The 27,921-nt window shown below is 36.9% G+C and overlaps 1 protein-coding gene across 3 annotated transcripts in view; it reads left to right on the top strand.

The window, feature by feature from the left end:
• The window catches only part of CHID1 (chitinase domain containing 1), a 123,194-nt gene that overhangs the window by 26,871 nt on the left and 68,402 nt on the right, over positions 1-27,921 (top strand). For 2 of the 3 annotated variants that reach the window (XM_062576892.1, XM_062576893.1), the window contains 2 exons: positions 22,188-22,289; positions 24,972-25,127. In XM_062576892.1, coding sequence (XP_062432876.1) covers positions 22,188-22,289; positions 24,972-25,127 — 258 coding nt within the window. The remainder of the gene's footprint in view (positions 1-22,187; positions 22,290-24,971; positions 25,128-27,921) is intronic. The other variant, XM_062576894.1, reaches the window with a different exon arrangement.

Raw genomic sequence — 27,921 nt, forward strand, 5'->3', positions numbered from 1 at the left:
CAAGATATTATTTATTTGGGAGGGAAAAAGCCTCTGTGGAAAATTGGTATGTAATTATATGGAAGGAATTCTGTGTAAATTGGTAAAGTGGACAGTCCTGTAAAAATGCATTCACCAGAGCAATTTTCTTTAGAGACTGAAGAACTCTGACAGCCTAGCTTACGGTTTGAGAAGCTTTTTATCTATCACTGTTGCCCCCCTGTTTCTACCTCAGTCACCAGTTCTGGTGTCATTTACATCATATTTTGCAAGACATTTTATTTGTGGAACAGTATTGCAATTCTACTGCATTACAACAGTAAAAGAGTAGATCTAACTCTCATGACAACACTACATTTATGCTGGTGTTACTTTTTCTCTAAGCTTTTTGTGGCTGGTTCCCACTTCTTCCCTGTGCTTTGTATTTTCTGTGGTCTTCCCACATCAGAATACACACCCCATATGGCTGAGGCAGTTCAAAAGCTTATTACTCTCCAACTCTTGTATACACTGTGTAAGTGGGGCCAAGAATTTATTGTCAGTCCAGTTAATGTTTTAGCTCTCTAATGGTCTAAATGATCTAGCTAATATAGAAAAGCCTCAATAATACAGTTAGAATTTAGATAGAACCTTCCTACTTTCTACCCCTTTTCTCTGATATCCTTCCGGTGTTGCTCTTGGTCCTAAGGTTGACGCTACAGTATTCCTCAAGCAGAAGTCATCAGCATCCTGAGGTCTTTGCTAGGAGCAGTGTGATAGTCATGGCAGAGATTTATTTCCCCTCAGCACTGGGGTCCACTTGGGGCTATTTTACTTGTTCTGTTGTAACAGTTTGCTTCCTTTTCATTGAGTCCCAGCTGAAGTTTGAAAGTTGCATGGTAGCCTCCCTCAGCCTCAAACCTTTGCTCACAAAGGGCTGCTGTTTGTTGTATAGACTGCTTAGGTCTAACAGACCTGTATGTGATATTTGCAGAGCTGAAGCTACCACAGATGGGCAATCACTTCACCACTATGTAGCTGTTAGGCTGAATCCAGTTCAGTCCAAGATGAGCGCTAAGGCTGTATTTTGTTAGGTCACTATAGTATTTACTGGTCTACAACTCTGCACATGCCTCTCTCCTTCATTGTCTCGTGTAAACATGGGACAACAACTGAGCACCACAGCAGAATGAGGGAAGACTCAAGCTATGGTTGTAGAGATGATAAAAGTAGCAGATTTTGTGAAAGATGTAAAAGATTTTAGAGGGAGCTTTTAATTAGCACTGTTCCTCAAGATGAGTCATCTAATATCTGTTTGCATCTAGTCAGAGCTACAGGACAGGTATGTTATTTCTTTTTATCGTGGATATCTTTGTGCAGCTGTTGCAAGCCATTCTTGTGGCTGATGATACTTAAGGCTCAGGGAGCCAGGTTGAGGATCATTAGGGCTTACTTCAGAGTGTAAATGTTTGGGAGCTTCTACTGATGCATGGATAGATTAACTGTTAAAACTTTCTACTATAGAGAAGGTATCTGAACCACAGTTTTGACTATTGACATATGAAATGCTAGCATGTCTTCCAGTAAACCAAATTGTTAGATGCAGTGTTGTGTTAAAGCGTCACACAACAGAGCAATAATCTCAAAACTTATTTTCAAATAGAGACATGGAAATTAAATCCTGGCTTTTGCAGCATGGGCCGACTATGAATAATCTCATTTCTTGCAGATTTCTCTGGAAAATTGGGGGGTTGTACACCTTAACCTCACATGCATGCTGAATTGTGGTGATAAAAATGTTTTGAGATCCTCTTGCTTTGGTTAAATCAAAAATAATGAGGAAAAAAAATAGATCTTCACTGTGTCTGTGGCTTATTCCAATCTGTCATGCTGGGATGAAATTCCCTTCTGCCCTCTACGATAGCATTTCATCCCAATTGATAGTTACTTTTTAAAGTAATTTTCTGTTGCTGTTAATTGTAGTCTGTTACACATAAAGCAAGGGAGAACACTTAAAAACATTTTACTAAAACACTTTGTCAATCACTTCATCACAAAAATGCTTTTTAAAGCGCTAATGCACGCTCTGGTAGAACTTAAGTAATTGCTGAAAACAGTAGTTACAGTGAAGTACAATCACTCCTTTTGGTGTTGGGGAGAAGGCAGAGAATATCACAAACTGTAAGATACCTGTTCATTATTATACCTATTACCATTAGCAGATTCAATCCCACACCCAAAGGGATATAGCTGTTTTGTTTAGGTACAGTTGCATAGGTGTCTACAATCTGTTTTTTCTAGATCCTGAAACAAGAGTTGAAGGCCCCACATAAGCCCTTTAGATTCTTAAATACATTTTGCCTTGACTAGATTTTGCTTTATTACAGTAACTAGTATCTTTCAGGACTTCTAAGAAGTTAAACAGCACACTGAGGTTTGGACCTTGTGTTGCCATTGCTGCTGCTGTTGTGAATATTGAAAAGCTAGTGGGTTCACAATTCTAAAACTTTTGTGAAATGGTTTTTCGGGTTGTCCTGTAGAGCTGGGAAGAGCTCTTTATTTAAAGCGCAAATTTTACTCTGAAAAATGTTATATGTTTGTCTCTAAGTAGTCTTGATCTATAGAGGAATACACAATACTTCAGTACTTGTGTTTTCTAACACTGGGAAATAACACTCAGAGTTTATATGGAAGAATCTAAAAGGCCCATTCCTTTAGCTCTACTAATTTTTTACTTCATGCATTCTCAAAAATTCTGGGATTTATTCATAAATCTTAATTGCCCAGGAGAACGTTAGTCACATTCTTTTAAATTAATACTATTTTTTAACCTATGTGTCTTTGTCTTGCTTATGTCCTACAGCTGCGTTAACTAGAAAAAAACACTTAAATTCTTGAGTATATGGGTAGCAAAAGTTACGGAAAAGTCCTAGAATGTATGCAATGTCCATGAATGCTTTAGAGCTGAGAAATATGTTGGGTTTATTGATATCCGTAAGCAGAATCCTGAAACTTTGTTTCTGCCTTACTTTACCTTTTAGATAGCAGCTATACTTGAAAATTTAGTTTTATAAGATAACAAGGCTTCTACTGAAATATGCTTTCCATTGTGTATTAAATATCTCATGTTATCAGATTCTTTGAAAATCACTTTGAATTTTAACACTTAAACATGATTGGAAGTGCTTTAATGCATCTTGTCCTTTATTTGTTGGAATCGCTGTAGACTGTTAATGAAAAATACAGCAAAAGGCATGGAAATAAGTACCATCAAGCATCAAATAATATTTTAGAGTTCAGTGGCTGGCAAAAGACTGATAAAGAAGGCATGAGCTGTATGTCAAATACCCTTTGCAGCTGGGATCTTAAGGTCTGAAATATTGTTCCTTTTGTGTTCTATCCTGATTAAAATTTAAAGAGAAGGCATGGTTAAATGTAAGCAGTTTATTTAGGAATTTGTAATTTATACTCCTTTGATAAGCATTAAGATCAAAGTAGTCTGGCAGCAAATGGTATCTGAAAAGAGGCACTTTTAAGAGCTAAAAATACTGATTTGTTTAGGCAAAAAACAGTCTGGAAAATACAGCATTGCACATGAGATCGGTTGTATGATGCAGGAAGGGAGCATACTGGGACATCTATTTAACTTCTCAAAGGGAACTCTTGTGGACAAAACTAAATGAGAATGATCTGCTAGCTGAAGCTTGCATTTATAACTCAAAGATTCCAGGAAGCCTTTGCTTTTTGTTTTGCTTGGAATGTGTTCTAGGCTAAGGGAAAACCTCTATTGAAAAAAAAATGCATGCAGATAACTTCTTTTAACTGTTTACAGCATTGTCGAGAGGCAGTTATGCTGGCACAATCTGAAGGTGGGAATGCATGGAGTGTGTGTGGAGGGGAGAACAGCAATCTCTCTAGTGAGTTTTGCTGCCGGAAAGAATACACGTGGAGCTATCATGCTGGCAAACACAGATTGGGATAGCTAGCATTTCTTCCCACCTAATCTCCAGGAACTGCATGATTTTCCTGCAAACATAAGTGATTTGCAAGACAAATCAACAGTGAGAACCAAAGTTTTGATGTAAAGAGCGCATGTGCTATAACTCCTCTTTGGGATGAGACACTTGCGATCACGTTTGTCTGACGAGAGGTACTAGGATTGCTGTATTATGTAAATGCTTGCTAGTGCAGATGGTTTGCTGAAGATTTCCAGCCTGTCTTTTAACAGATTGTCTCAAAATGCTAGAGAGCGTTACTGCTCCAGCATACATGAATGCATGTATAAATTATACAAATACCATATCTAAAATAGCAGTGAGTGGCTAGGCGCAATCTCCCTATTGATTGCCAAGTAATTGACAATGTTGGGTGACTCTGTTTGTGCTGAGTAATCCTGGTCTTGATAAAATTCCTGGCTTAGGTATGTGGGTTCTAGCACTGGTCTTAACATATTTATAATATGCTTGTTTATTTTTAATGATGGAACTAATTCAGCAATTAATGTACTACAGTAACTTTACTGGTGAAAGGTATATGGATGCCTTTTACATTGCTATCACAAGTCTTTCTCTGAATAGGATAGTTGTGCTGGAGTGAACTACCTTTATTCTTTCCTCCTCTTTATTTGGTGGTACTAGTTGATCTCTCTTTTTTTTTTTGGGGGGGGGGGGGGATTTTTTTAAACTTGTTTTTGGCAGAGACCAGCCTTTAAAAAAGGCTGATAAATATAGGCATCGCTTAGGGGTTAAAAAAGCTGTTAAAACAAAAAAGATGGCAAAGGAGACTTGAAATTTGGTTGCATCTGTTCTTCTGAGTCTGTAAATCAAAGGAATTAAGTTAGTTACTTCTATTTCTTACTCCTTATATGCTTTAGGATATATTATGTGTGCATTTTCATAAGCAAAAAGTGAGACTTTGTTTTCCTTTTTTCTTTTTTTTTTTTTTTAAGAGTAGTTTGTTCTTGTTTGGAAGTTAACGGAATTTAATCTGACTAGATTATTCTGTATTTTGTTATTTTGTCCAGGTTCAGTAATGGTTTTATCCTCTGTGATTCCCAGTTACTATGAAGAAAACAAAGTGTAAAGAAAAATCTTAAGTTTTTTAGATGTGAAGGCATCAGGAAGAAAATTAGTAATACTCCTGTTTTGTGCTGATCTGAGAGAGAGCAAAGGCAGACAAAATCTCACAGAAGCTGCAGATAGGATGTTGTCTTTGCATGATTCTGTGGTTATACAGTTGGGGTATTTCTGGCATTTGTACTTTATTACGGACAGTAAACATATGGTATAATTGTGTTAAGGATCAGCTCTGTAGACCCTAAGTCATTAAAAGCCATTATTTCTGCTACACATAGTGTTAAATGATAGTATTTGCAGACAGGTTGTTAGCGGTCACTTTGTTGGACATTTATTGTCCCCTGAGGTAGAGTTCTTTGCACAAACTAGCAATAAAAATGGCATTGGCTCTGTCACTGGCTTTATAATGTAACACTATGCTCTTTCTTTGCATATTGATGGTTAGGACATGCACTGAGCAGTTTATATCCCATGTGATGGATGTTCTTTTACAACACCTGTCTTCAGGCAGGTACAAGGCAGTAGCTGCTTCCTGAATAGCAGATGATTGTTTATCCCTTGAAGTTTTATGGAATCTGTAAGTGGGATAAAGTAAACAATGAAATTCCTCAACTTTCATTTGACATACCATTGGAAATTTTTTGTCTTTTTTGTTTAAAGAAGATCACATTTAAGATGCTCATAATTTGTATTGTCTCACTTTGAGTATATAATGAGCTACAAAAGGCACAGGTTACTGTATTAAAGAGTCTTCCAGTTACATATGGAAAGCCTGTTAAAGCAATGATCACTGCATTTTTGGGAAAAGAAATTGATTTAAAACCTCCAAATTTTGGACTTCTATATGTGTGAATCATAACAATTAAAATACTATGGAAGAAAAAGATTCTAAAAATAGATTGTTGCAACTGTTCAAGAAGTCTGAAATAACACAAGGGAGGATTCATGCAGTCTCATTGATTTTAAGAAGTCTAGCATGATAATGCTATATATGAGGCCTTGGCTTAAAAAATACTATACAAATGTAGCAGGTGTTCTTACCCGTGTCTTAATGACATTCTTTTCAGAACAAAGCAGAGGTCATTGGGCAGTATGTTTTCATTTAGCCTTAGGGGACATGGTATTTAGGATTATAAACAAGAATGATGTACATTGTGAACAAGTCAATGGAGCCTTTACTTCCCTTCAGAGAAAGGTCTTGAAAATAGTACTACTGGTAAATTGCACGCAGTCTGCTGCTGATAGTATACTATGATGCAGGCCTTTGGTATCTTATTGAAGTATTATTTACATTAAAAACGAACATGCTTGTCTCTAGCATGTACATTTAACCTTATAGTTTTCAGATCTGAAAGCGTTAAGTGTATGTGTGAGGTATGCCTCCCTGTTGTCTCTAAAGCAAAAGCTCTCTGTGTGAATTTGACATAAGTGCCCAGCTATCTTAAAATAGTACGCTCTGCAGATGTGTGACTGTCAGACTGGTGTGACATTTCAAGTGGGACCCGTCAGCAAGTGTTATATAAACTAAATAAACCAAAGTCTTTTGATGCTTTACACTACGGTCATACTTTCTAAACCTTGGATCATTCTCGCTCTTCTTCGGACACATCTAGGTAGCAGTCCGTGCACATCTGCGCAAGGGAAGAAGGAAGAGCAGCACCTGTGTTAGTTTCCATAGGTGTCAGTATTAATCCTCCATAAATGCCTGTTCTGCGGAGTAGCACGAGGAAGCTCTGGTTATGTAACTTTCTTCCTCTCTCCAGGAAAAATGAAGCATTCATAATTACACCTTCCCCTGTTTCACTTGCTGTAGCAGAGCTGTGGGTTGCTCCTTAGGCAGGGGTTACACCTGGGACTCAGACTAGCCTTAGATTTTTTTTTTAAGTAGCTGCTTCTCAAGACTTTATTAGGCCTTCTAAAGTTTGAGGAAGGCGGGAAATCTAGAGAAGCTTTCCTTTGAATTGTGATTAAAAAAAAAAGAGAAAGAAAGAAAAAGCAATGGTTGTGGTGGGGAAAGACAGCAAAGGAGAGAAGGCAGTTGAAGATACTCATGTCAGGTTTTGGCATTGTGTTCTTAAATTGAGATTTTATAGGCATGCTGTTAGCTTCAGTGAATTAAAATGAGTGAGGTAAACATTTCCAAAATGGTGTCTAAAACACCGAGGAGGCTCATACTGTTAAATTTGTAATCTAATGTGAATTTTCTTAAGTTATCTGGAGCTGAAAAACATGCCTATTACAAAACATTTTCTGACAGGTACTGTACTGGCTGCTTTCTCCCTACTCTGAGCTGTTTGCCACATCTGTATGTTAAGCACAGAATCCTTGTGTCTTTTTGCTTGCCATTCATTCCCAGCTAAGTGCAGTTATGTCCTAACCATTATTTTTAACTACTGCTTTTTTTTACTGAGAATGATTTCTTGTTTGACAGAAAGAAGTTGAAAATCAAAGGGCTTTTTGCATTTCAAAAGTCTGAAGCCTGAAAATTTGATAACTCATTTGTTGTATGCTGAGGCTAAGTGCTCTTGAAACTACGTTTTTTGAAAGCAATGGAAAGTTGCTGGCAGAGGGTGTATTTGTTTTACATATGCATTTTGAGGCAAGGGACTTTCAGGAAAGCTGAAAATACCCCAAGAACAATTATTGTATCACTGTTCTTAGAGCAGAGAGATCATAAAGCCTTCACATTTTTTTTACTATGATTCAGCTCTTTTCCCGTTTTCTGCTCTAATGTGCCTTGGAATTAAGGCATGAAAGAGAATTCATTTCATATTCAAATGGCAGCTAGTTTTATTTTGATAATTTTCATTGTAGTGTGCTCATTGTTTTAAGACCTGGATCTGTTGACATTCCTGAACAATGTCAGGAAGAATGCTCTAAACTGGTTTTGCTTTGATTTTGTCTTTGTAGCATTTATAGTGGAGAGCATACAAGGCTGAATCTGAATTTCTGTATTTTCATCCTGAAAAGACTCATCTTTTTCTTTGAAAGTTTTGAAACTGCATTCTTCATTCATTGAGCAGTAAGGCTTGCTAGAAGATTCTAGGAGATGCCAGTGAAAGAGGTAGAAAACCTTTATTTTAGTTTGCGTTTTTATAACTTTGAAAATATTCTTCATTATCTTCACTAGATTTCAATGCAAATACGTGGGTCATAGTTCTCAAATTCTTATCAATCAAGAGTTGTTATTGCTTTTGTCATTTTTACCCTTTCTTTGTACATATATCTACTTATCGCAGAAATTTGAGTGGTTATGCTTTAATATACAGACACATTTTGTAAATGAATATGCTCTGCCTCCAGATAGCAGCTATTAAATTTCTCAGCATCAGTAAAGGCTTATTTGGAGAGACAGTTTCAACTTAAGCCACAGCAATTTGTGTTTAGCTGCTACTTCATGTGTACATTTCTTCAAGGTTGTAGAAGAGATTACTAAACTTAGCTGTGAATGTAGCTAATTTACAGCGGGAGCTGTAATCTCCTGTTTTGCAGGTTGCTTTATTGAAAATCACCCCTTGTTTAATCTAATTCATTGTCTTCAACTGTCTTAATACAGTGTTTAGATGGTGACTCCTAGTCTCTCAAAAGATCATGCACTCTGAATTACAGATTTACAATTTCTCTCTGAACAGTTTATCAACTCTATATCACATCTTTGCAGTCCTTTGTGGATTTTTGTGAGGGCTGTAAAAGGTAGGGTATACTAATCTCTTCTTTGGGAATGGAGAAATTGTAGTTCTGGCAAAATAAGACATTGTCTTGTTAAAAATGGTTCTTCTGGTAGAGTAGGAAGTGAAGGGAAAATCTTTTTTTGAGAAGTCTTCTGTAGGCTTCTCTGCTGTTTATGAAGAGATATTTATGTATCAGAAGGTTTGGAACACTGTTTTTCTGACCGTTCAGAATACATAGATGTTTCTCGGTGTTTTTCATTGGTTACAGTAATTCATTGTCTCTTAGGCTTTGCTGTAAAATTTGTGGATCAGTATCCACCTTTATGTAAGGGGGAATGCTAGAATTGTTCTGCATTTAAGCTGTTAGAAAGGTATATAAAATGAGTTTGGGAGAGGGGAGAAAAAGCATAGGATTTTGAAGCAATCGAGAGTATCTTTTTAAGCAAACAGACAAGAATATCTTTAAATTTTAAGATGGTGTTGTTAAAGTTTAAATTATTGCCACTTTTGTTATGCTAAACTTAAATACAAGAAGAAAATGCTCAAATAGTATGCATTTGTTCTCAGAACTTTAAAAGATAGCTAGACCAGTTGTTAAGCAGCTGGGTCCTGAGATTAGAGTTTACAGTTTCTGTCAAAACATCCTGCAAAAAAAGAAGTTTAGATATTCAAGTCCTTCAACTGACTGTGCTGTAATGCTGTTTTATTAGCTGTTCATTCTGTAAAGAGTTTGCAGAATGCTTCTCTACTGAGCAGCAGTCTTGTCCATACCTGTTACTTGCTAGTGAAACAAGTACAGTTAAATTTTTAATTGAGCATGTTTTCCTGTTTTTGAGAATCTAGGCTCTGAAGAGAACATATTAAAGCCACTACATTCTTGGCAAATAGTCCCTATCAAATTGTTAGCCCTTATTGGTTTCATGAGACACACAGCAGTTGTGCTGCTGTTGCTTTCATTTGAAAGTCACAGGAACCCAAGCCACTTTTCTGTCTTCAAATATTTGAACATAGTGTATGCTCTTCATTCGAAATACAGCAAGCATCCCTAGCTTTAGATGTTTGTGTTTGAATATGTAAGAGTAAAAGAAGTCTACAGCTTCCCTCCATTTCTCTAGGTATGTGCTGTCATTTTTTTCAGCCTTTAAACTTCTACTTCTCCAAAATTAAATTTTTAGCTATTCAGTTTAGTCTTTACTTTGGCTGCAGAACACATTGCAGATGTGAAGGACTGTCTTAAGTAGCTTCAGCACTTCCTTTCCAGAGTTGCTATGCAATGAAAATTACCAGGATCTATTCAATCTTCATTACTGCTATTTAGAACACTTTAGATAGCAGTAGAAATCAGTTCAGTTTTGCTACTGTGCATCTTGGGAAAGATGGGCAGCAAGGAAAAGAACTGAAGCTATTGGTAGCTGTTCTCCCCCTTTTACTTTGTGCTACCGAGTCTCCCCTCCCTCCCCCCCCCCACCTTCTTTCCTACAAGTGTACATACATACTTCACTGGTAAGTGGGAAGCATATGTGATGGAAAATTGCTTTTTGCCCTCACAGTTTCCTGGGTCAAAGGATGCCACAACTAACCAGTGCTTTGCATATGTGACAAAGGAAATGAGTGGTTTAGTCTCTTAAAAGTTTATTATGAAAGGGTAATCATAATTGTTCAAGTAATTTGTTTTTCACTAGGAACCTGTCATCAAAAATTTCTACAGTGTTTGTTGCAAATATAATTGCCTTACTGTAGCTTTGTGTATATGAAATGATGTATTTGGGTTCACTATTCTAGCATGTGGATGATTTTTCTCAGAAACAAGCTTAGCAAATTGTAATTTTGATGCAGAGCACATAGCTAAACAACAGGGTATTTTTATCATAATAGATGGTATCCAGATTCACTTAAATACTAAGCTGAACAACTAAGCTGAATTTGTTTCAGAGTGAAATGAGAACCACCACTTGGTTTTAACATCATTGTTAGGCGGAGCTGTGTGGGGCAAATGCAGATCCTTAAAATTTCGTTCAGTAAATAATAACAGGGATCAGATGGAGTTTTATGTTAGCAGGTTATGTCAGCATACATGTACTAGACAACATACATATACTAGAAGAATAACTTTGAGAGTGTTGGATTCCGTTTTACCAGTATCTGCACTTCACACTGTGAAAGGTTGAAATGTTTATGACAGACCTGGTCATAATAAACTAATTTTGTTTGGAATCAGATTTTTATTGCTCTATTTTTCTGATCTTTCTATAGGCCACATTATCTTTTTTTTTATGTGACTTCTGCATAAGATTGGAAGGAATAATAAGTGAGCAATTCTAAACATGGTCATTGTGCATTCATTGTATAGTTAGCTAGTATGTACGTCAAGTATTTTCTTCCATGCTTGCTGTTGCTAATGAAGGAATTTAATACAGGAAGACAATCACTTTGGACAAGCAATATACATAAAAGGTGACCTGGGAAGCACCAGGTTGTGAATTCGTTGTAACACTTTCCTGTTTGTTATAGCTAGTTTATCATAAGGGACTACTCTCCATCTTTTCAGTAGTCATCACTCTTCTGTACATCTTCTAGAAAAGACACTGTCAGGATATGGAAGGTATGGTTGTGTATCAAGAGATTTTTGAAATTGGACTCGGTGCATAAAATTCAGTACTGAAGGAGTAGAAATGACTCTTTCATGAGCTGTCTAGGCTAGCTGACTAGCATAATAGTTTTTACTGCTTATTAGAGAACCTGCAAAATACGTGTGACTTGGATCACAGGATACAGTTTGAGATACGAGTCTATTATGAGGAGAGCGGAAAACTGGGTAGGGAATGACTACTTCTAAGCAACTCTTATTGGGGAAAATTTAATGACCTCCTCCAGTTATAGTAAATCTTCTGAACCATACTTAGAGCTATGCCATTTTGCTCATGGGTTTTGTTTCTGCCCTATAAAAAAGCTTAAAGTATAGATCTGCTAGTCAGATCTCTTTATAAATTGGTATAAATTGGATTCTGTTAGTGTTAGCTAGAGTAAATCTGAATGCATGTGAATAGATCTCAGCTACATCTGTGTTTCCCTTACCAGTGTTTTCCCTGTGTTTGCTGCTGTTTGTTGGACTGCCAGCTCAGTACACCATGGCTCTGATTGCAGCTGTCAGAGGTTCAGTGTGTTTTTGTATAGACTGGGAGAGGGCTTGATAGGAACAAGTCTATTCTCAGAGGTAAGTAGCTTTTTAAAGACTGTGCTTCTCCATATAAAATTAATGCAGCCAAGATCTGGCTGCACTCCCATGTGTTGAAGCAGGTATATGTGTTAGCTTTTGAATTCCCACTAGGGAGGATCATTAAAATAATCTGTAGGTCAACTGACATGGGACACGGTGCAGTAGAATGCATTCCTCCCCATGCCTAGCATTTGCAGCACTACCAATTCTGAGCCAACTGCTACAGAGGAATTAGTGCATAAGTTTGTGTCATGTTGGAAAATTGTGCTAAAAAATAAATTAGCATTTTAATATTTGCAAGGAGGAATTAAGCCTGCATTTGGTGTGTTAGTGTTTTTAAATCAAGCTCATATGCTCCAGGGTATAGGCTTGTTTTGCGTGATGTTCTGCTATTGGAGCATGACTTGCTTGGGCATTAAGCCCTGGCATCAGCAGCACTGAAATAGTCTGAAAATTAGCAGAACCAAATGGTGACACAATGGATGTTCATTTATGCATATTCTTGCTTAAATGACTCCTCTAAAGAGGCTGCAGCAAAGTAGCAGGGACAGCATTAAGAGAGTAGCTGACCTTCCCATAAAGGGAAACAGTGAATACCGTGACAAGTGGTGAAAGAAACTTTCTTCTTTGCTATTCAGGTTGTCTGGTTTTGTCAGCTGGATGAATTTTTTTAATGTTGGCTTAAGAGTTTCATATACAAATTCTTAAGTTATTTAAAAAAAATACAGTGTAAACAGCGCATATTGGTCTGCCAGCATGCCTCAGCCCTGACCTGGAATAATCTCTATTAGTAGAAAGAAAGGACAGCAGTTTCTAGGTTCATCCCTAGGTGTCTGCTAGGGAATATTACACTTTCTGTCCAGGACATGTAATTGTTGGCACTTTATCCTTCTTGACTTCTGTTACTGGTTTAAACCAGATGGGCCACAGGAAATTGGTTTGGCTTCATGAAAACTCTGTAGGCTGCTTCATGACAAAAACAGATATTGTGTTTCTCCCTGTTTGGAGATAATGTAGTGCAAAGGCAACAGCTGGGATGGGATATGTATATTAAGGAAAAATGCCAGCCCTCAATGTTCTGCAAAAATTTCATTTGGTACATAAATACCATTTTGTTTTCTGATCAGAATCAGCAAGTTTTTAGTTGTCAGTTATTTACAATCTCCCAGTGATCTGAAGCTTCCTTATTTTTTTGAAGTGACCACTTCCAGGACTTTTGCGTTGTGAATCTAAAGCACTTGGTTGAAGTATTCTTAATTGACCACCTGACTGGGTTCAGGGTTTCCCCCTCCCCCCCTTTTTTTTAATAGCCACTCTGATCAAATCTGAGAAATTGGTAAAGAAGTTCTTGCCATTAAAAAAGGTTGAACAAGGTCTGGAATGGAAAGTAAGGCTTGGGGTTTTCTTAGGATGCCCTTGGTTGAGATATTTATGTATTTTAAACTGTGGTCTTTTCAGTGAACAACTGAGATAGCCCCTGTCTCTGAAGACATCTGTTTTTTAAAAATTCTCTCATGAAATGACTACAGTAGTTGAGGGCAGTGCATAAGAAGAGTTAAAGGGTTTTGTTTTATTTTGTTTTTCTGAATGTAAGCTACTATTCTGTATAATAGAGAATATTATTGAAAAATGCATTTTTCTAAGGCAAAATAAACTGTGACTAAGCCACTTCCAATAGAAAACAAGCTAATCTACAAACTCTGAAACTCCACTAATGAATGAATGTTACCACAGTGTCCCCAGGCTGTCTGCACTGTTAAAATGTTCTTCCTCACATCTAACATAGATCTCCTTTTTTGTAGTTTAAAGCCAATTTTTGTCCTGTCCCCGGTGGAGATTGCTGTTGGAGACTGTCCCCCTTACACTGCACTAAGATTTAGTGTGTCTGAGAGCTGATGATTTGAATTCAAAAGACAATAGACTGTCCATTTAGTCTGTATCAACAAACTGAGAGATTAGCGTGGGGACAGTCCCTGCTCAGAAGTGTGCATAGTCCAGGACTATTCTTCAAAAGTGTGATACGATGATTTCCACATAGGGTGTGTGATTGTTAATATAAAATGTCCTAACATTTATATATGCCCCTTAAACAAGTTATGCTTCTGTAAGTGTTCATTCTTGAGTTTAACAGGTTTTCCTCTTCCTTTCATTAATATGTATGAGCATGAGTTGTATTCCGAAAATACTCTGCACTTCTGCTAAATTATAGTCTGGAATGTGAATTCAATACATGAACAGACGAGACTGCTCACACTACTGACAGCATGATTTTGATGGCTGGTTGCAAGAGGTCCCCAAAAGATACATAAGGTGTAAATGTCTGTCCAAAATAATACAGGGACATAAATGTTATCAGATGGCTAACCATTGGAATATTAGGTAAAGTTACAAATACATAGAAGTCAAGGGGAAAAAACAGAAAGATGTAAAATAGCATTAGGAGGATAAGTTTTCTATATTTCTAATCATGCAGTTATCTAAACGTCACTCTTACGAATGCAAGTTAACTTTTGTTAATAAGATAACTTGCAGTGATCTCTCCTATGGTGTTGGTGCTCTGTTATTGTTAAAGAAAACTAGTCCAGTTTCACCAGAAAGGCTTGATAACTCCAGCTATTAGTTGCCCAAGATTTTATTTCAAGGCCAGTAATAACATTGTTGAATAGGAAGGCTGTATCTGTTCAGTAACATTTTTGAAAATACATGTGCAGTAGTGGTGGTTATATACGATGGTATCCCAGGCTGATAAACTTGTGGTAGCTTTCAGTTCAAAAATCAAAATTCTATCCCCCAATTTCTTGTGACTGTAAAAGCTTTTGTGTGTGAAATGGCAGGCCTTTATGAAATCAAACCAGAAAACATGAACTTAAGTAATAAAAAAAAAAAATTAAACAAGTTACTCAGTCTGGTGCTTTTTATAAGCTGGTAGTTGCCAATCCTGTTTGTGTATACTTACTAATGTAATGGTATACACATGTATGTTAAAAAATTACATTCCTTGTTTACAAACATGCAGTTATCAGTAAATTAGACACTAAAACCATGTCAGTATAAATTCTTTGTTCACATCTGTACTGCAGCCAATGTGCAGGCGATCTAAAGCTCCATGTTCCTCTGGTAGCTGTAGTGCATTTTAAACCCAGAGAGAAAGGAAGGCAATTCATAAACCGAAGGCTGATCCATGGCTAGACTTGTAAGTCAAAGGTTAAAAGTGCTGTTTATGGTTAGTGTTGTTCGTTCTTAGTTACAATGGTTTCTTCTACCCTGCACTCAGATTCTATCCAAAATAAGACTATTCTTAAGAAGAATAGGGGGAAGGAAGCAATTGAGGATGCAAATGTAGAGTAATTTTATGGCTTGTAGTTTTTTTTTTTCTTTTGCTAGTATTTTTTTGCCAATGTTCTTTTAGATTTCAATTTTGTGACATCACATGCTCACCTTTCTTAAGGCCTTTCTATGAGTTATTGTACATCAAATCAGCTTCTGTGTTCTGAAAGTAAATTAGATGAAAGCCAGGACTGGAAGAGCATATAGGGCAGTGATAATTGAACTAGTTTTATGGAATTGTGTTTCAGTTTGATTGTTCTTTCGATTTTAAGGGGAATGAGACTTGCATACACAGTGTAAACAAGGGAAGAAATTTACTAATGTGAAATTTCTGTTGTTTTTCTCCTACAGTGGACTGACTTCAAAACTATGGTTCTGTGGTTCAGTGAACTAACATTTTTGATTTTGCAGTGTACAGTCCCTTTTACATTGCACAGGTCTGAGTATGCGGGCCAAAGAATCAGGTACTGTATTTGAGCTGTGATGTAACTGAGATTTTGGGCATATCATTGTATGCAGCTCTTCAGCTCTTGAAACTATTTGCCCTTAGAAAAGGCAAAGAATGCTGTATTGCAAATGCCTATGAGCTTATTTGAATACTGAGCATGCACATTTTCTGAGATGTTTGCTGAGTAGCAAGCATCTCTGTAAAAGCCATAATATATTGTCTGCAAGGATGTGCTCACTGAGGGAGAGAGGTCAAATATGGAGATCATGCTGTGCGGCTTTAAAATCTACAACCAGCTGCATGGAATTCAGCCCCCACTATGTATTAAATCTGTTTTCATCAGTCTGAAAATCTCTCTCTTTCTTAATTGTTCAGTATGATCACGTTCTTTTCTGTCAGCAAGGATTAGATTTGTATTTATTGTTCATGGCTCAAAACAGCAAAATCATATCAAGGTTCTGGTGTTGACTTGCCTGCTTCATCCAGTGCTACTGCAAGTGCAAATAAGTTGTATTTTTAGCCTGATATCTGAAGAAAACAAGGTGTCTGTAAGCTCTGTCTATCCTGTTCTTTGTCCATCCACAGAAGGTTTTTCACCATTTGTCCAGTTTTGAATAAAATTGACGTACGCATGCAATTTTTAATAGTCAGATCCCTGCCACTTCATGAAAATAGGCAGCTGGAGAGATGAAGACCTATCGTTTTTCCTGAGACCCAGCTGTGAGAAAGCAGTGTAAATGGAGAGTTTCTAAGACAGTCACAAAACATCTGTGGGAAACTAAGCTTCATTAATCCTGCTGGTCACAGAACTACTTTCTAAATATTAATGGTGGAGAAATACTTAAGTGAGCGGTCATCCTCCCAGAATTTTCGTGCACCTAAAATTAGGTAGAGTAGTTACAGAACTGCCAAGAAGATTTTTTCCTGAGAAGAAAATGGCTTAGGATTTTTAGCTTGCTTACGCATTTGACTGCCTCATTATTGATGCCTACGATTGCATGATCTACAGGGTAGATGTTTGCATCCAATAGGAGAAAGAGATGAGAACAGACTGGATGTAGGAAGAAACAGTGTATTTGTAATCAGTGATCATGAACTAACTGAATTCAGCAGTCTGTGTTCATAAAATACAGTAGTATTGTACTTTAATGCAGCTAACTGCAAGGAGTTATGAAAGCCAGCAATAGCTGATGATGAAGAAAGTCAGGAGGAGAGAAGATTGGCAAAGAGATACCTTACAGAGAGAACAGAGAAATTTCATTAAAAAAAAATTAGAGTAGCTGACTTCTGAAATAAATATATACAGCAATCAGAAAAAAAAATCAATCGGCCTTCCTTTATGAAGGACTCCCCAAAGATGTGAGGATACAGAAAACAAACAAACAGAAAAAACTGTTTACAGGGAAGGGGAAGGTGAGGTAACCAAACAAGAAGGCAATTCAAACTTGCAGGGAATCACAGGGCATTACAAGACCTTTTCCTACTTAACTTATTTCATTTGGGAGTAATCATAGTGAGACAAGAAGTAATTGACAATGTGGATTCATTTGAAAGCAAGTGAAAGTGGCTTGCACAGTTGAGATACTGAAGTATTTTTTCCAGTCTTTCAGTATGAAAGGTTACTAAGTCAAAACCTTAGAAATACTTATCAGTAAAACACTAATGGGAATTGTGATACATATGGCCATATGCTATTTAGAAGAGTCAGGTAACAGGCACTCTAAGCTATGAAACAAACAACCCTGCGCTTACTTGAGAAGTGATAAGGGTAGTAGAGTAAAAAGGGGCCATGTAATTCTGAGCTGTGTATACTGCAATACCAAGGAAAACAGTGATGTTGACTGTCCATGTAATCGTTTCTGTGTATGTACACATGTGTGTATAGCAATCCACCATCAGAAAAATACTGATAAATTGAAGGGAATATGTGCAAATAAAACACATGTTCTCAAGGGAATAGTTGTTCTTCTCTTCCTGTGTTGTCTAACGGAAAATTTGGATCAGGAGCCTACAAATAGAAAGAGTGAGAATCTCAAGAACGAGCTGCTTTGGTCAAGTGAAAAGAGACTTAGCTAAGAATGGAAAGAAGTGAATAGTGAGTCATGTAAACAAAGTTTCAGCAGGAAATTTTCTTGGCAGAAAAATCAGTTTTCAGCCAAGAAAATGGTCTCTTAGAAGCATGTGGTAGAGTCTTCATCATTTCTCTAGGAAATGGGCTGGACTGATGCAAAAGTATTGCTGTACTTCAGGAACAGCTGTGCTCTGTGGATGCAATGGACTGTGTCACCTTTTGGAATGTTACCATCTCTTAAGCATTATATTCAAAAAGTGCTTTTTCTATAACTCAGTAGTTTCCTGTAAGGTGACAGAGGAAGTGTGCAAGTTCGTCAGCCACCTGGGATAATCTAGACCTCAACTAGGTCTAGACATATCTAGACCTCAACTGAAAGGAGTGATGTATTGTATACGGAGATTCAGAGAAGGTTTTGTTTACTCTTTTTTTTTTTTAACTACAGTTACTTAAGTGCCTTAAGTGTAATCTCTGTGGTGATTTTCTCTTCTTAGAGTGACTTTTAAAGTCCATATACATGCAAATTTGGTCTAGATTAAGTGGCCATTTCCAAAGCTACATAACCAAGGGTTTTTTTTGTTAGTACTGAATAAATTTTAGAGTTAACTTTGAACAATTGATATAAGAATGAAGTAAGACTGCACTAGTGCATCTGAGCATGATGTTAAGGAAACTGAACAACACTTGCTTGATGTGTTGACGCAAAAAAATACAAATGCAAATATCTATATGAGGTGTCTAGCTCTTAGAAAATATATAAAAAGAATTTAGTATAAACTAACATAAAAAGGAGTGCCTTTTCCTCTTTAAACTTGTGTTTTTCTGAATCTGAATTCTTTCATGTTTACAAGGCATATTGCATAATTACAATATATTTGCAGTGCAGTAGGAGCAAGTTTCTCTGCAAGGTAGATTTCTCTCATATTCAGTGCTCAACTTCACTCTTTAAACCAATATATTTTGTTAGGCTCCAGATGAGATGTAATATTTGAACTGTGATTTCAGGTGAACTCAATGATAAAGCAAGCAAAGCAGTTCAGAGATCAGGGTTAATTCCAGGCAAAGAGATTTGCAAGATCTTAAATAATCAGCTTTTTTATTATTCATGTGTGAACACCTGGCTTTTGCCCCTTCAGAGCTGTGATGGTGAGCAGATTAAATGACCAAAGTTTTTGTCATCTGACAACTTAATAACAAGCTGTCTTTAGTATGTATACTGTATACTGCTGATAAATACTGATGGAGTCTCTGTCACTTCACTGAGTATTTTGGAAACATTGTTCCAGGCACAGGAGAATGACAGGCTTTTGGTTAAGACTTGGGAACTTCTATTCTCTTGGACTTCTGTTGTGTATTTTGTGCCAAGTCTTTTTACTTTCTCTGTACTGGCTTTTGCAGCTACATACTCAGTAGTATGAATCTGCTTTTGAATTGACTTTAGGATTAATTTAGGTATCAGAATGATTGGAAAGCCTCGAATTAGAGGCCTAATAACCATGCAAAAATCTTTTTTTTCTTTTTCTTTTTTTTTAATCCTTGGGTGCCAGTTTTTTGAATTAGAATCATTCTTCAAGGCATGAGTCTAAGAATCTTGTTTTTACACCAGCAGTTTCCCACAGTGCTTGACTAAAGCAGAATTGGCTAGTGTGAGTGAACTGATGGGAGATGCTTGCTTTTTAAGAGCAGTGGTATTTTAACTCCCTCCATAATAGGATAGGGCTTATTTATTGCTGCCAGATTTGATCCAAGTTGGAAATTCATGTCCTTGCTCCTCAGATGGCATTTCTTTGTAGATGAAGGAGTTTACTTACAAGCTTACTTTAGAGAAAATTATATGAGATATCCATTTTAACCTGATTGTGTTCTCATTCCTTGGCAGTGTATGTTAAAAGTGGGTGTAGAGGACAAGTCGTTTGTCAAAGTTTCATTAAAATATTACCCTGCTTAATCTGTAAAGCAATCCAACTTGCCATAGTATCTGATGCACATTATAATTACTTTTTATGCATTTCCCCTCATGAGTAATCAAAATCAATTTACGGAAAATATGTTTTGCTAGGGTTTGCATTGGGGAATTGCTTTGCCTACGGGCATCCAGGTTGCCATGACATAGTTTTAAAGATGCCCTTCATTTTCTTCTTGTGGAAGAATTGTAATTTGGAATTGCAATAAACACTGCAATTGCAATAAACACAAGCAGATAAGTCTCAAAAAAATTGAGGTCTGCTGATGGGTTCCAGAAGTGAAAGCTTGTGTTTTCAATTTGTACATGAAACCTCAGAAGGAAAGGGATCGGTTTTCTGCTTAACCTGACAAGTGAGTCGTTGATTCTGAAAACTTGAGAGTGCCAGAACATCGCTACACTTCGTACATATTAGAGCTGTGTGAGCCAAAGTGTATATGATCAGGTTCATTGACCTGACTTGCCAATGTCTTTTATGCTTAGCTCTCTTATAATACGGCAGACATGTTAGAAGATTTATTTTGCAACCCTTAATAACCTGTACTCTGTTAACTTCCTTCCTAACGTGATGGAACAAAATCTGTTCTAGTAAACCTGTAAGCGAATGCAGTTATGCTCTGGTAATCCATTCATATCCATTTGTCTAACATATTGTTGGATATGGAATCTAAACACTGTGATGAAGGTCAAAATAAGTGATTTTTCAATTTATTACTTGCATTTGTCACTGAGAATCATCTTTTCCCCCCCCTGTTTTTTCCCCACTTGCTGTGGAATTGGAATGGTTAATTGTAATTCTAACTGCTAATTTCTAGATGAAGTGGTGGATTCTGATACCATTGGCAAGTTCTGTATTCTTCAGTCTCTCTTCAACCCTCTAGAGGAGTCTTGTGCAATCCTCCAAGTCTTTTAGAATAACATAGTAGCACCACAGGGTTCGTAAATGTTAAACCACGCTTTTTTTTGTATGTAGTGTTCCTGTATGAATCCCGTTCTCCGAGACTATTTAGAGTAACATGCTGCCACTCTTCCTGTCTGTCCCGTCTTAGATGCTCAGGAGCCCTCTGACTGAGGACAAGGTTCTTGCAGCAGCTTCTTCTCTTTAGTTCAGTCCCATCTTTGCCATGTGATTAAGCCCTCCTTATGTTCCTTGCTGTTCTGTGCATGCTGTTAGCTTGAGGTTATGAATTCTCTTTGAAACAGTGTTTTCCAGCAGTCATTGTCTATGAGTTGAAATGGCTGAAGAAGTCAGGAGTTTATTCAGCTCCAAAACTGTCAAAAAGATACCCTTTCACCCATGAAGAGAGGGTACCTATTGAGCCCAGTGCTAGATTTTGTACATGAGGAAAGAAAGAACAAGAAAGGTGTGAGACTGTGTTCGGCTGTTCGTGCAAAAGTATATTGAAGACACAACTAGATTTTCCTTCTGGTTCATTACAGAGGATTTTCCCAAAGTGAGTAGAATGTTAGGCTTCAATTTTCACTTGCAGAATTTCAACCTGTAGAATTTCCCTCCCTTTATCACCGTCTTCCTCTTTGGAGCCCTTTGGACTGACAGATTTCTGTCTTCCTTATGTATGGTAATGAACCATTGTTTGAAAAATGAGAACATTTCATAAGCGTATGTGTCTGTGCTCCTGCATAGGCTGATATAAAAAAGTATTAGCTCTCAAAAGAAGAATGAACATTGCTTCTTCGAACAACATGTCTTGCTGAGTGCTTTCAGATGACTTGAATTCTTAAGCCAGTTCTTAGAAACTGGTAATTACTTCCCCTTATCTTATTACTGTTAGTGGCATGCACCAGTATAAAAGTTCTCCTTCCCACTACTGTTTCTTCTCCTCCTCTCCACCCCAACCCCCAAACAAAAAAGAAAAAATGTGGATTTATCTGAAGAAAACACAGTTGTATAGTCTTTCACTGAAAGCTTGAAATTATATTGATGTTCTGCTTTTTAGGACTTTTTTAGCAGTGTCTGAAAGGAAATTAACGAATCCTTTACCTGTTAGAAGAAATATCTTAAGTAGAGTACAAGCTGAAATCATCTTTCATTTAGAGATTAATCAAAAAATTACCTTTGTTTCAACAGCCCCACCTGTTTGTTTACATATGGCTCAGTTATTTGGTCTTAAAAGAAACAAAAACAAGCCAGGCAATTAAAGGTTCGGTTGATTGTTGCCCGAGGCAATTTGATTAGCACACAGCCCATAGAGTCACTATTATATCCATACTGGCAATGCTAATTTCTCAAGTATGCTATGGAAGTCTGATTCCTTTCACTGCAACATAATAAGATGGCACTGACATGTCTTTTTTTCCACAGCACAGTTAAAGGTGTTTTTGTGTTTGCTTGGGTTTTTGATTTTGATACAATGGAACAAAACCCAAAGGAGAGAGCAAGATACGTTATATAATAATTTCTCTCTTTCTGATTGCTTTTTTGTTTTGTTTTGAAAGGACTAACCAGCCAGGAATGTTCACAAAGAAAGAATTTGATCAGTTGGTGTCAGCGATAGACAGCTTCAGTCTCATGACATATGACTATTCAACACCACAGCGGTAAGACTCTAAAATTAGCAAAAGGTTGCTGAAGCAACTGATTCCTGGTTCAAATCTACAATATCAGTTGTTTTTTTTTTTGGTAAAATGGGCAGTTTGCTTTCAGTGTGTCAAATACCAAATTTGGGGATTAGTACTTAAGATTTTAAGTTTGTTGTTTGTTTTTTGTTTTGTTTTGTTTTGTTTTTTTTTTTTTGGGTAGTTGAGAACTTGGAACAGTGTTTAACTGCCATTTAGATTTGACAACCGGATGTTGTGAAGTGCTTTGCACTTCTAAGGATTTATGCTTTTTACTGGTACTGTGACACTTATTTTTTTCTAGGCAAGGTTCTTCAATTTTTAGGTTTTTGGCACAGTTTTGCATGATTGGTGTATGAATAATCCAGTACATACCCTTCCAGGAGAACTTAGCTTTTAAGCACAATTGACAGCTTCATTTGTCTGTTTCATCCTGAGACAGCGGCCTGCCTTTTGGCAGCGCTGCTAATGTAGACGTGCTTAAACACCTTTTTTCATTCTTCCACTAGTCCCTCCCTTGTCTGATAAAGCTATTTGTGATCCAGAGCAGGGAATGGATCTGACTGAAAAATAAGGCAAAACCCTAACCTTGTATGTAAATGTTTGTTTCCTGTAGCTCCGTATTCTTAACTGTGTGAAAGCTGAATGGCTCTGGAGGTGATGCGTGCTTTAGCTCTGCTGAGACTGTAATGTTACCATTTTCCAAAAGCACAGTTCATTTTACCTCCAAATTGCAGAGAACGCTGCACTTTTGGAATTCCTAGGAGATTCTGTGCACCTTGCCTCAAAGTGGCTGTCCAGAATTAATGCTTGTGGTGAACTGGCAGCTTTGGAAACATTATCGGTTTTGTGTGTTCTGTATCACTAGCCCCTTTGTCATCTTTAGTATATAAGCCTCTTGAAAACATCTAACAGATTTAACAAAAGGAAAATTTGTCTCTTCTGGAAAGAATTTATATAACTTCTTCCTATCTCTCACGAGTATCTGTCTCTAGATCTTGAAGTCCAGTGCCCTAGGAGAACTGCAAACATATGGGTAGTAATCTGTACTGAAACTAGAAGAGCTTTTTGTTAGTCTTTCCTGCTGGAATACGTTCCATTCCCAGCTAAATTGCTTATGGCTTCAAAATACGAGGGGAAGGATATCAGCAACGTTAATTCTTATTGCAGTGACCATGATAATTCTGTTGTGAGTCTTGGACTAACATTTACCTTCAACTGAACACAGAATGACAAGACTGTTGTATTAAAGTATATTTTTTTGGCTAGATTAGTGTTGCATCATCTTTTGCGTGTATTAATGAAATAGACGACTTAGGAATATATCTATACAGTGACTAAAATCACAAGTCAGTTCAGTGGATGTATATCACAGTGCCTCATTTTTTTTCTTCATTTTTAGGTGGGTCTTAAGGTCAAACATTCACAAGTCAGGATTTTAACTCAAAGTGAAATTTTGCTAAAATGGCAAGTGCGTTTGTTCAAAAAAGTCTGTTACTGAGATTTGTATGTCAGAATCCATCTACATTGCAATCAGTGGAGTGGTTGTGGCATAAATATATGGTTTCACTTTCTTCTAATTAATGCTGACATCTATGAAGATAAGATGATATGAGCTTTGGTACAGGTTGTACAAACCTGTTTGGAACCCTGGATGCATTCTGAGATACAAGTCTCTAATAGACTTTCTCTGTGTCTTTCCTGTGTGGTGAAGCTGCACTGTGTTTTATGCCTTGCTAAAATCACAGATTCTGCTATGGTACACTCATATCCTGTGTGCTTGCACTGGTGCATTAGGTTACTTCTGAGTTTGAGCTGCTAATCCTCCTGTACTTGAAAGAGAGGTGGAGGCTGTCTTCAGGGTAATGCACCCATTGTATCTGAAACACACCTGGTTTGTGAGGTGTAATGCTTTTAGTTTAAGACAGGTTTAAAAAAAAAAAAAAATTGGAATATGGAGATTGGAATATGCTTTTCCTTTTATTATGCTACAGAGTGTTTGCAAGGAAGCCTGTTTTTTTCCTTTCCAATGAACCTAGGGAGAGAGAGAGAGAGCAAGCATGATATCCTGATATTGTGTATACCACAATTTTACCACTGTGTATTCTGACTGCACTCATTTTGTAGGTGTGGCTTTTCATTGTCAGGTAATTGCCCGTCTAGGGTTTTTTTCAGAAATAAACTATACAAATGCTAAGCAACCATTGAAACATGCATATTTTCTTTTAGTTCTTTTTATAAATAAATGGTAGATTTTGTCCCATTGTGTTACGCTGGATTACAGTATGGAAAACAACTGAAGTTAGTGTTTTGAATTCTATTGCGAGAGTTATGCTAGACCCGATAATACAGGAAACCTGCTAGGTGGAAAGCTCTTCTTACTTACTGTAAGAAGAATCATACTCCTTTAAGAAGACTCATACTCCTTCACCTCAGAAATGGATCATGAAGTCAACTGAAGAGTGAGACAACATGTTTTGGGCATCAGCAATTCAACCCACAGATAAATATGTATTTAATCATCATAAGATCATGAGTTAACCTTCACTCTTTTTAGTGTGCTGTACATTGCTCTCTGCAGTAACACCAGTTAAAAAGAGAAAGCTGATGAGAATGAATATGCACTCTTTCTAACAGCCTGTTTGTTTTTTGCTAACCCAACAGACCTGGTCCGAATGCCCCTCTTCCATGGGTACGAGCCTGTGTTCAGGTGCTGGATCCTGATTCAAAATGGAGGAATAAAATACTTCTGGGGCTGAATTTCTATGGCATGGACTATTCTGCTTTGGGAGCCTCTGGGGAGCCAATTCTTGGTAGCAGGTGAGACTTCTCTGAATAGTGAGTAATTATGCATCAGGTGTTCTCGCAACCTTAGAAATTCATAGATGTTCCAGTTTACAAATACAGACTTTGTAACAGAGAAATGACAAAAGTGGTAAATCTGCACATGAAACAGTAACTCAGCAGTTGCAGTGAAAAGACCTGTTTTCTGTACAGAAGTGCAAATAAAGGATGCAGATATTCTGCCAGCACTCCTATGGATAAATGATCTATGTAATTTTTCCTCCTTCCTCTCTACATGCCCATACACATAGTTTACCATCTTTGTGTTAAAATATTCTGAGGTATTTTCTTATGGTCTGTATGAGTTATGGGTTCATGCAGTTGACCTACAGATTGGTTCTCTCAGCTTCTGAAGTCATTACCTGTTGCTTGGAAATTTGATATTTGTTTAAAACAACAATATGCTACCAAGATGGCGTATAGCACATTGAGTCAGAAGAGAAAGCAAGAAAAATCAGTGTGAATTTGACAGGAAAATAAGTTTGTTCAGAAATTTACTATTAATTTATGAAACAAAATCAAGCCAAATGGAAACAATCCTGAAGCACAAGAGGCGACTGTTTTCATTTTCACTCATAGATTACTAAGTTTGTTACACCAGGATATTTCAATATGGTAACAGATTGCTTGTGAGGCTTTTGAAATACAATATGAGATTGTAAGTCTAAGGTGAGAGCCTGAATTTGTTTCAGTCCATGCTTTCAGTTAGGCAAACACTTCGTCATCATATGAATTGCACTTGTCTGCACTGTCTTTCTGCTTCACTGTGGCTGTTTGTTGAGGTATAATACTGCAGACACAGTGGCTCAATTGTGTCCAAATCTGACTGAATAATAGAAAATGACTACAAAATGGAGGACATAAAGCCATTGCCTGGAGTTAACGGTTGTAAGTGCTGAATGATTATTGCAGGATATATGAGAATGGCTTCCATAGAGTAAGTTGTAGTGGTTAGGTGGGAATAGTGCTATTATAGTCCAAAGGACTATTGATTTACAAGCCTAATTGTACAAGTTCAGCATGACTAATGTAGTTTCATTGTAATATTTACAGTTCCATTTTCCAGCAGGAGTATCACAGTATCTGGCAGAATAAAAAAAGGGTTTGCTGCTTTTTTTTTTTCTGGGCTACAACTTATTGCGATGAAATTTCTACTAGAAGACATACTGCACACTTGTGTAGTATCTCCTTTTGCTTTTCTTTGGATAGTCTGGAATATATTATCGAATTAATTCATGCTGTTTTTGAATTAAAAGCAAAAATCTCCTAAGTAAGAGTCATACATAATCAAACTAATCCAATTTTTACTTCTCTTTCTATTTTAAAAGAAAATGTGTTGATTTGTATATAGGGCATTGGTATGCAATAAAGAATAGTAAGTATTAAACAGAGAATGGTCCTGTTAACATACTGCAGTGACTGTCTATGATACTGTCATTTTTCAGATATCTACTAGAAACAGTATTCTGGGCAAAGTGATTAACTTCAAAAGACTATTTGAGTTTATACACAAAACCCTGTAATTAGGACTTTACTGCCTTAACTATTAAACACCTGTCAATGGTTAAGCTTATTTTTCCAAAAATGTCTTGAGCCTGCACAGTTATGTTTAATCTTTGCTGAATGTGCCATATATAGTAATGTAACAGTGACATAGATTGGCCAAGCTTCTGAATGAAAAAATTAAAGGGTACTGGAATGAATAGACTTTTTCCATTTTAACTGGTAACAGGCTGTTTGTACAGAAGTCTCAATTTCTAGCATCTGTGAATCTTTGAAAACCACCAATATCGCATCTAGCTGAATCCCACAAATGGGCATGGCTCGTTCTGAGTTCCTCTACCACCCTCCCGTGATAAGGCTTCTCCCTTATTTGACATTGGATTTTAATATGTTGTCTATATCAGGTTTTGTCTTTCTCTAGTAAGATATGTAGCTAAGATTGAGCCTATTCTTATTTTTGTGTCTCCTTCATACTGCATCCAAAGGCTGCTCATTAATTATGTCCAGTGTAGAAGTGTATGACTTGCTTATTTATTTTTCTCATCTTGGCTTCTTAGTGAATTTAAGCTCCCACGTTTTTTGGTGGCCATAATTTAATCCAGTTTATTACATGTCAAGACTTGAGGCTTTTTTTTTTTTTTTTTTTTTTTTTTTTTTTTTTTTAAGACTCTCATATGCATAGTGATAGTGAAATTAAGCTAAAATGCTTGTATTAAAATTAAATACAAATCAGTTAAGTGCAGTTTGGTTGATGTCAATATTTTTATAGTAGATTTTTCTTTAGACTTTTGCATTTGAGATTTATTGCCCATTAAAGTTTGCAGCAGTCCAGTATTCCTTGACAAACTGTATGGTATGCAGTGTCTTGGTTGAAACTTAATGATTTGAGTCTGATCACCTTTAACAAGAGAGCTGGAAAGTTGTACAGTTCAGTGGCAAACTGTATGTTTTTCAGGTTATTTGATGTAAACATAGTATGCAGTTAAAATTATTTATTAGTATAGCATATATTTAGAATAGCATGTAGAGATGCAGAGTACAGAAACCTTTGTTGGCCTCATGTTTGTGCTTTTCTTCAGGTAGGAATTACGTGATGGAAGGAGGCTCTGAACATAGGCAGATTTCATTCAGAGTATTTTTTGGGTCAGGAACTTTATAAAAGTTTTGAATAGAATTTCTACTTGCATAAAATATTATCTGGCTGTTTGTGTTTTTTGCAGAATGTAATGTAAATGTAGAAGTGCTTTGTTGCCATTTGACCGAAAAG

The sequence above is a fragment of the Rhea pennata genome, chromosome 5 (genome assembly GCF_028389875.1).
Source record: "Rhea pennata isolate bPtePen1 chromosome 5, bPtePen1.pri, whole genome shotgun sequence".
Classification (NCBI taxonomy): Eukaryota; Metazoa; Chordata; class Aves; order Rheiformes; family Rheidae; genus Rhea; species Rhea pennata.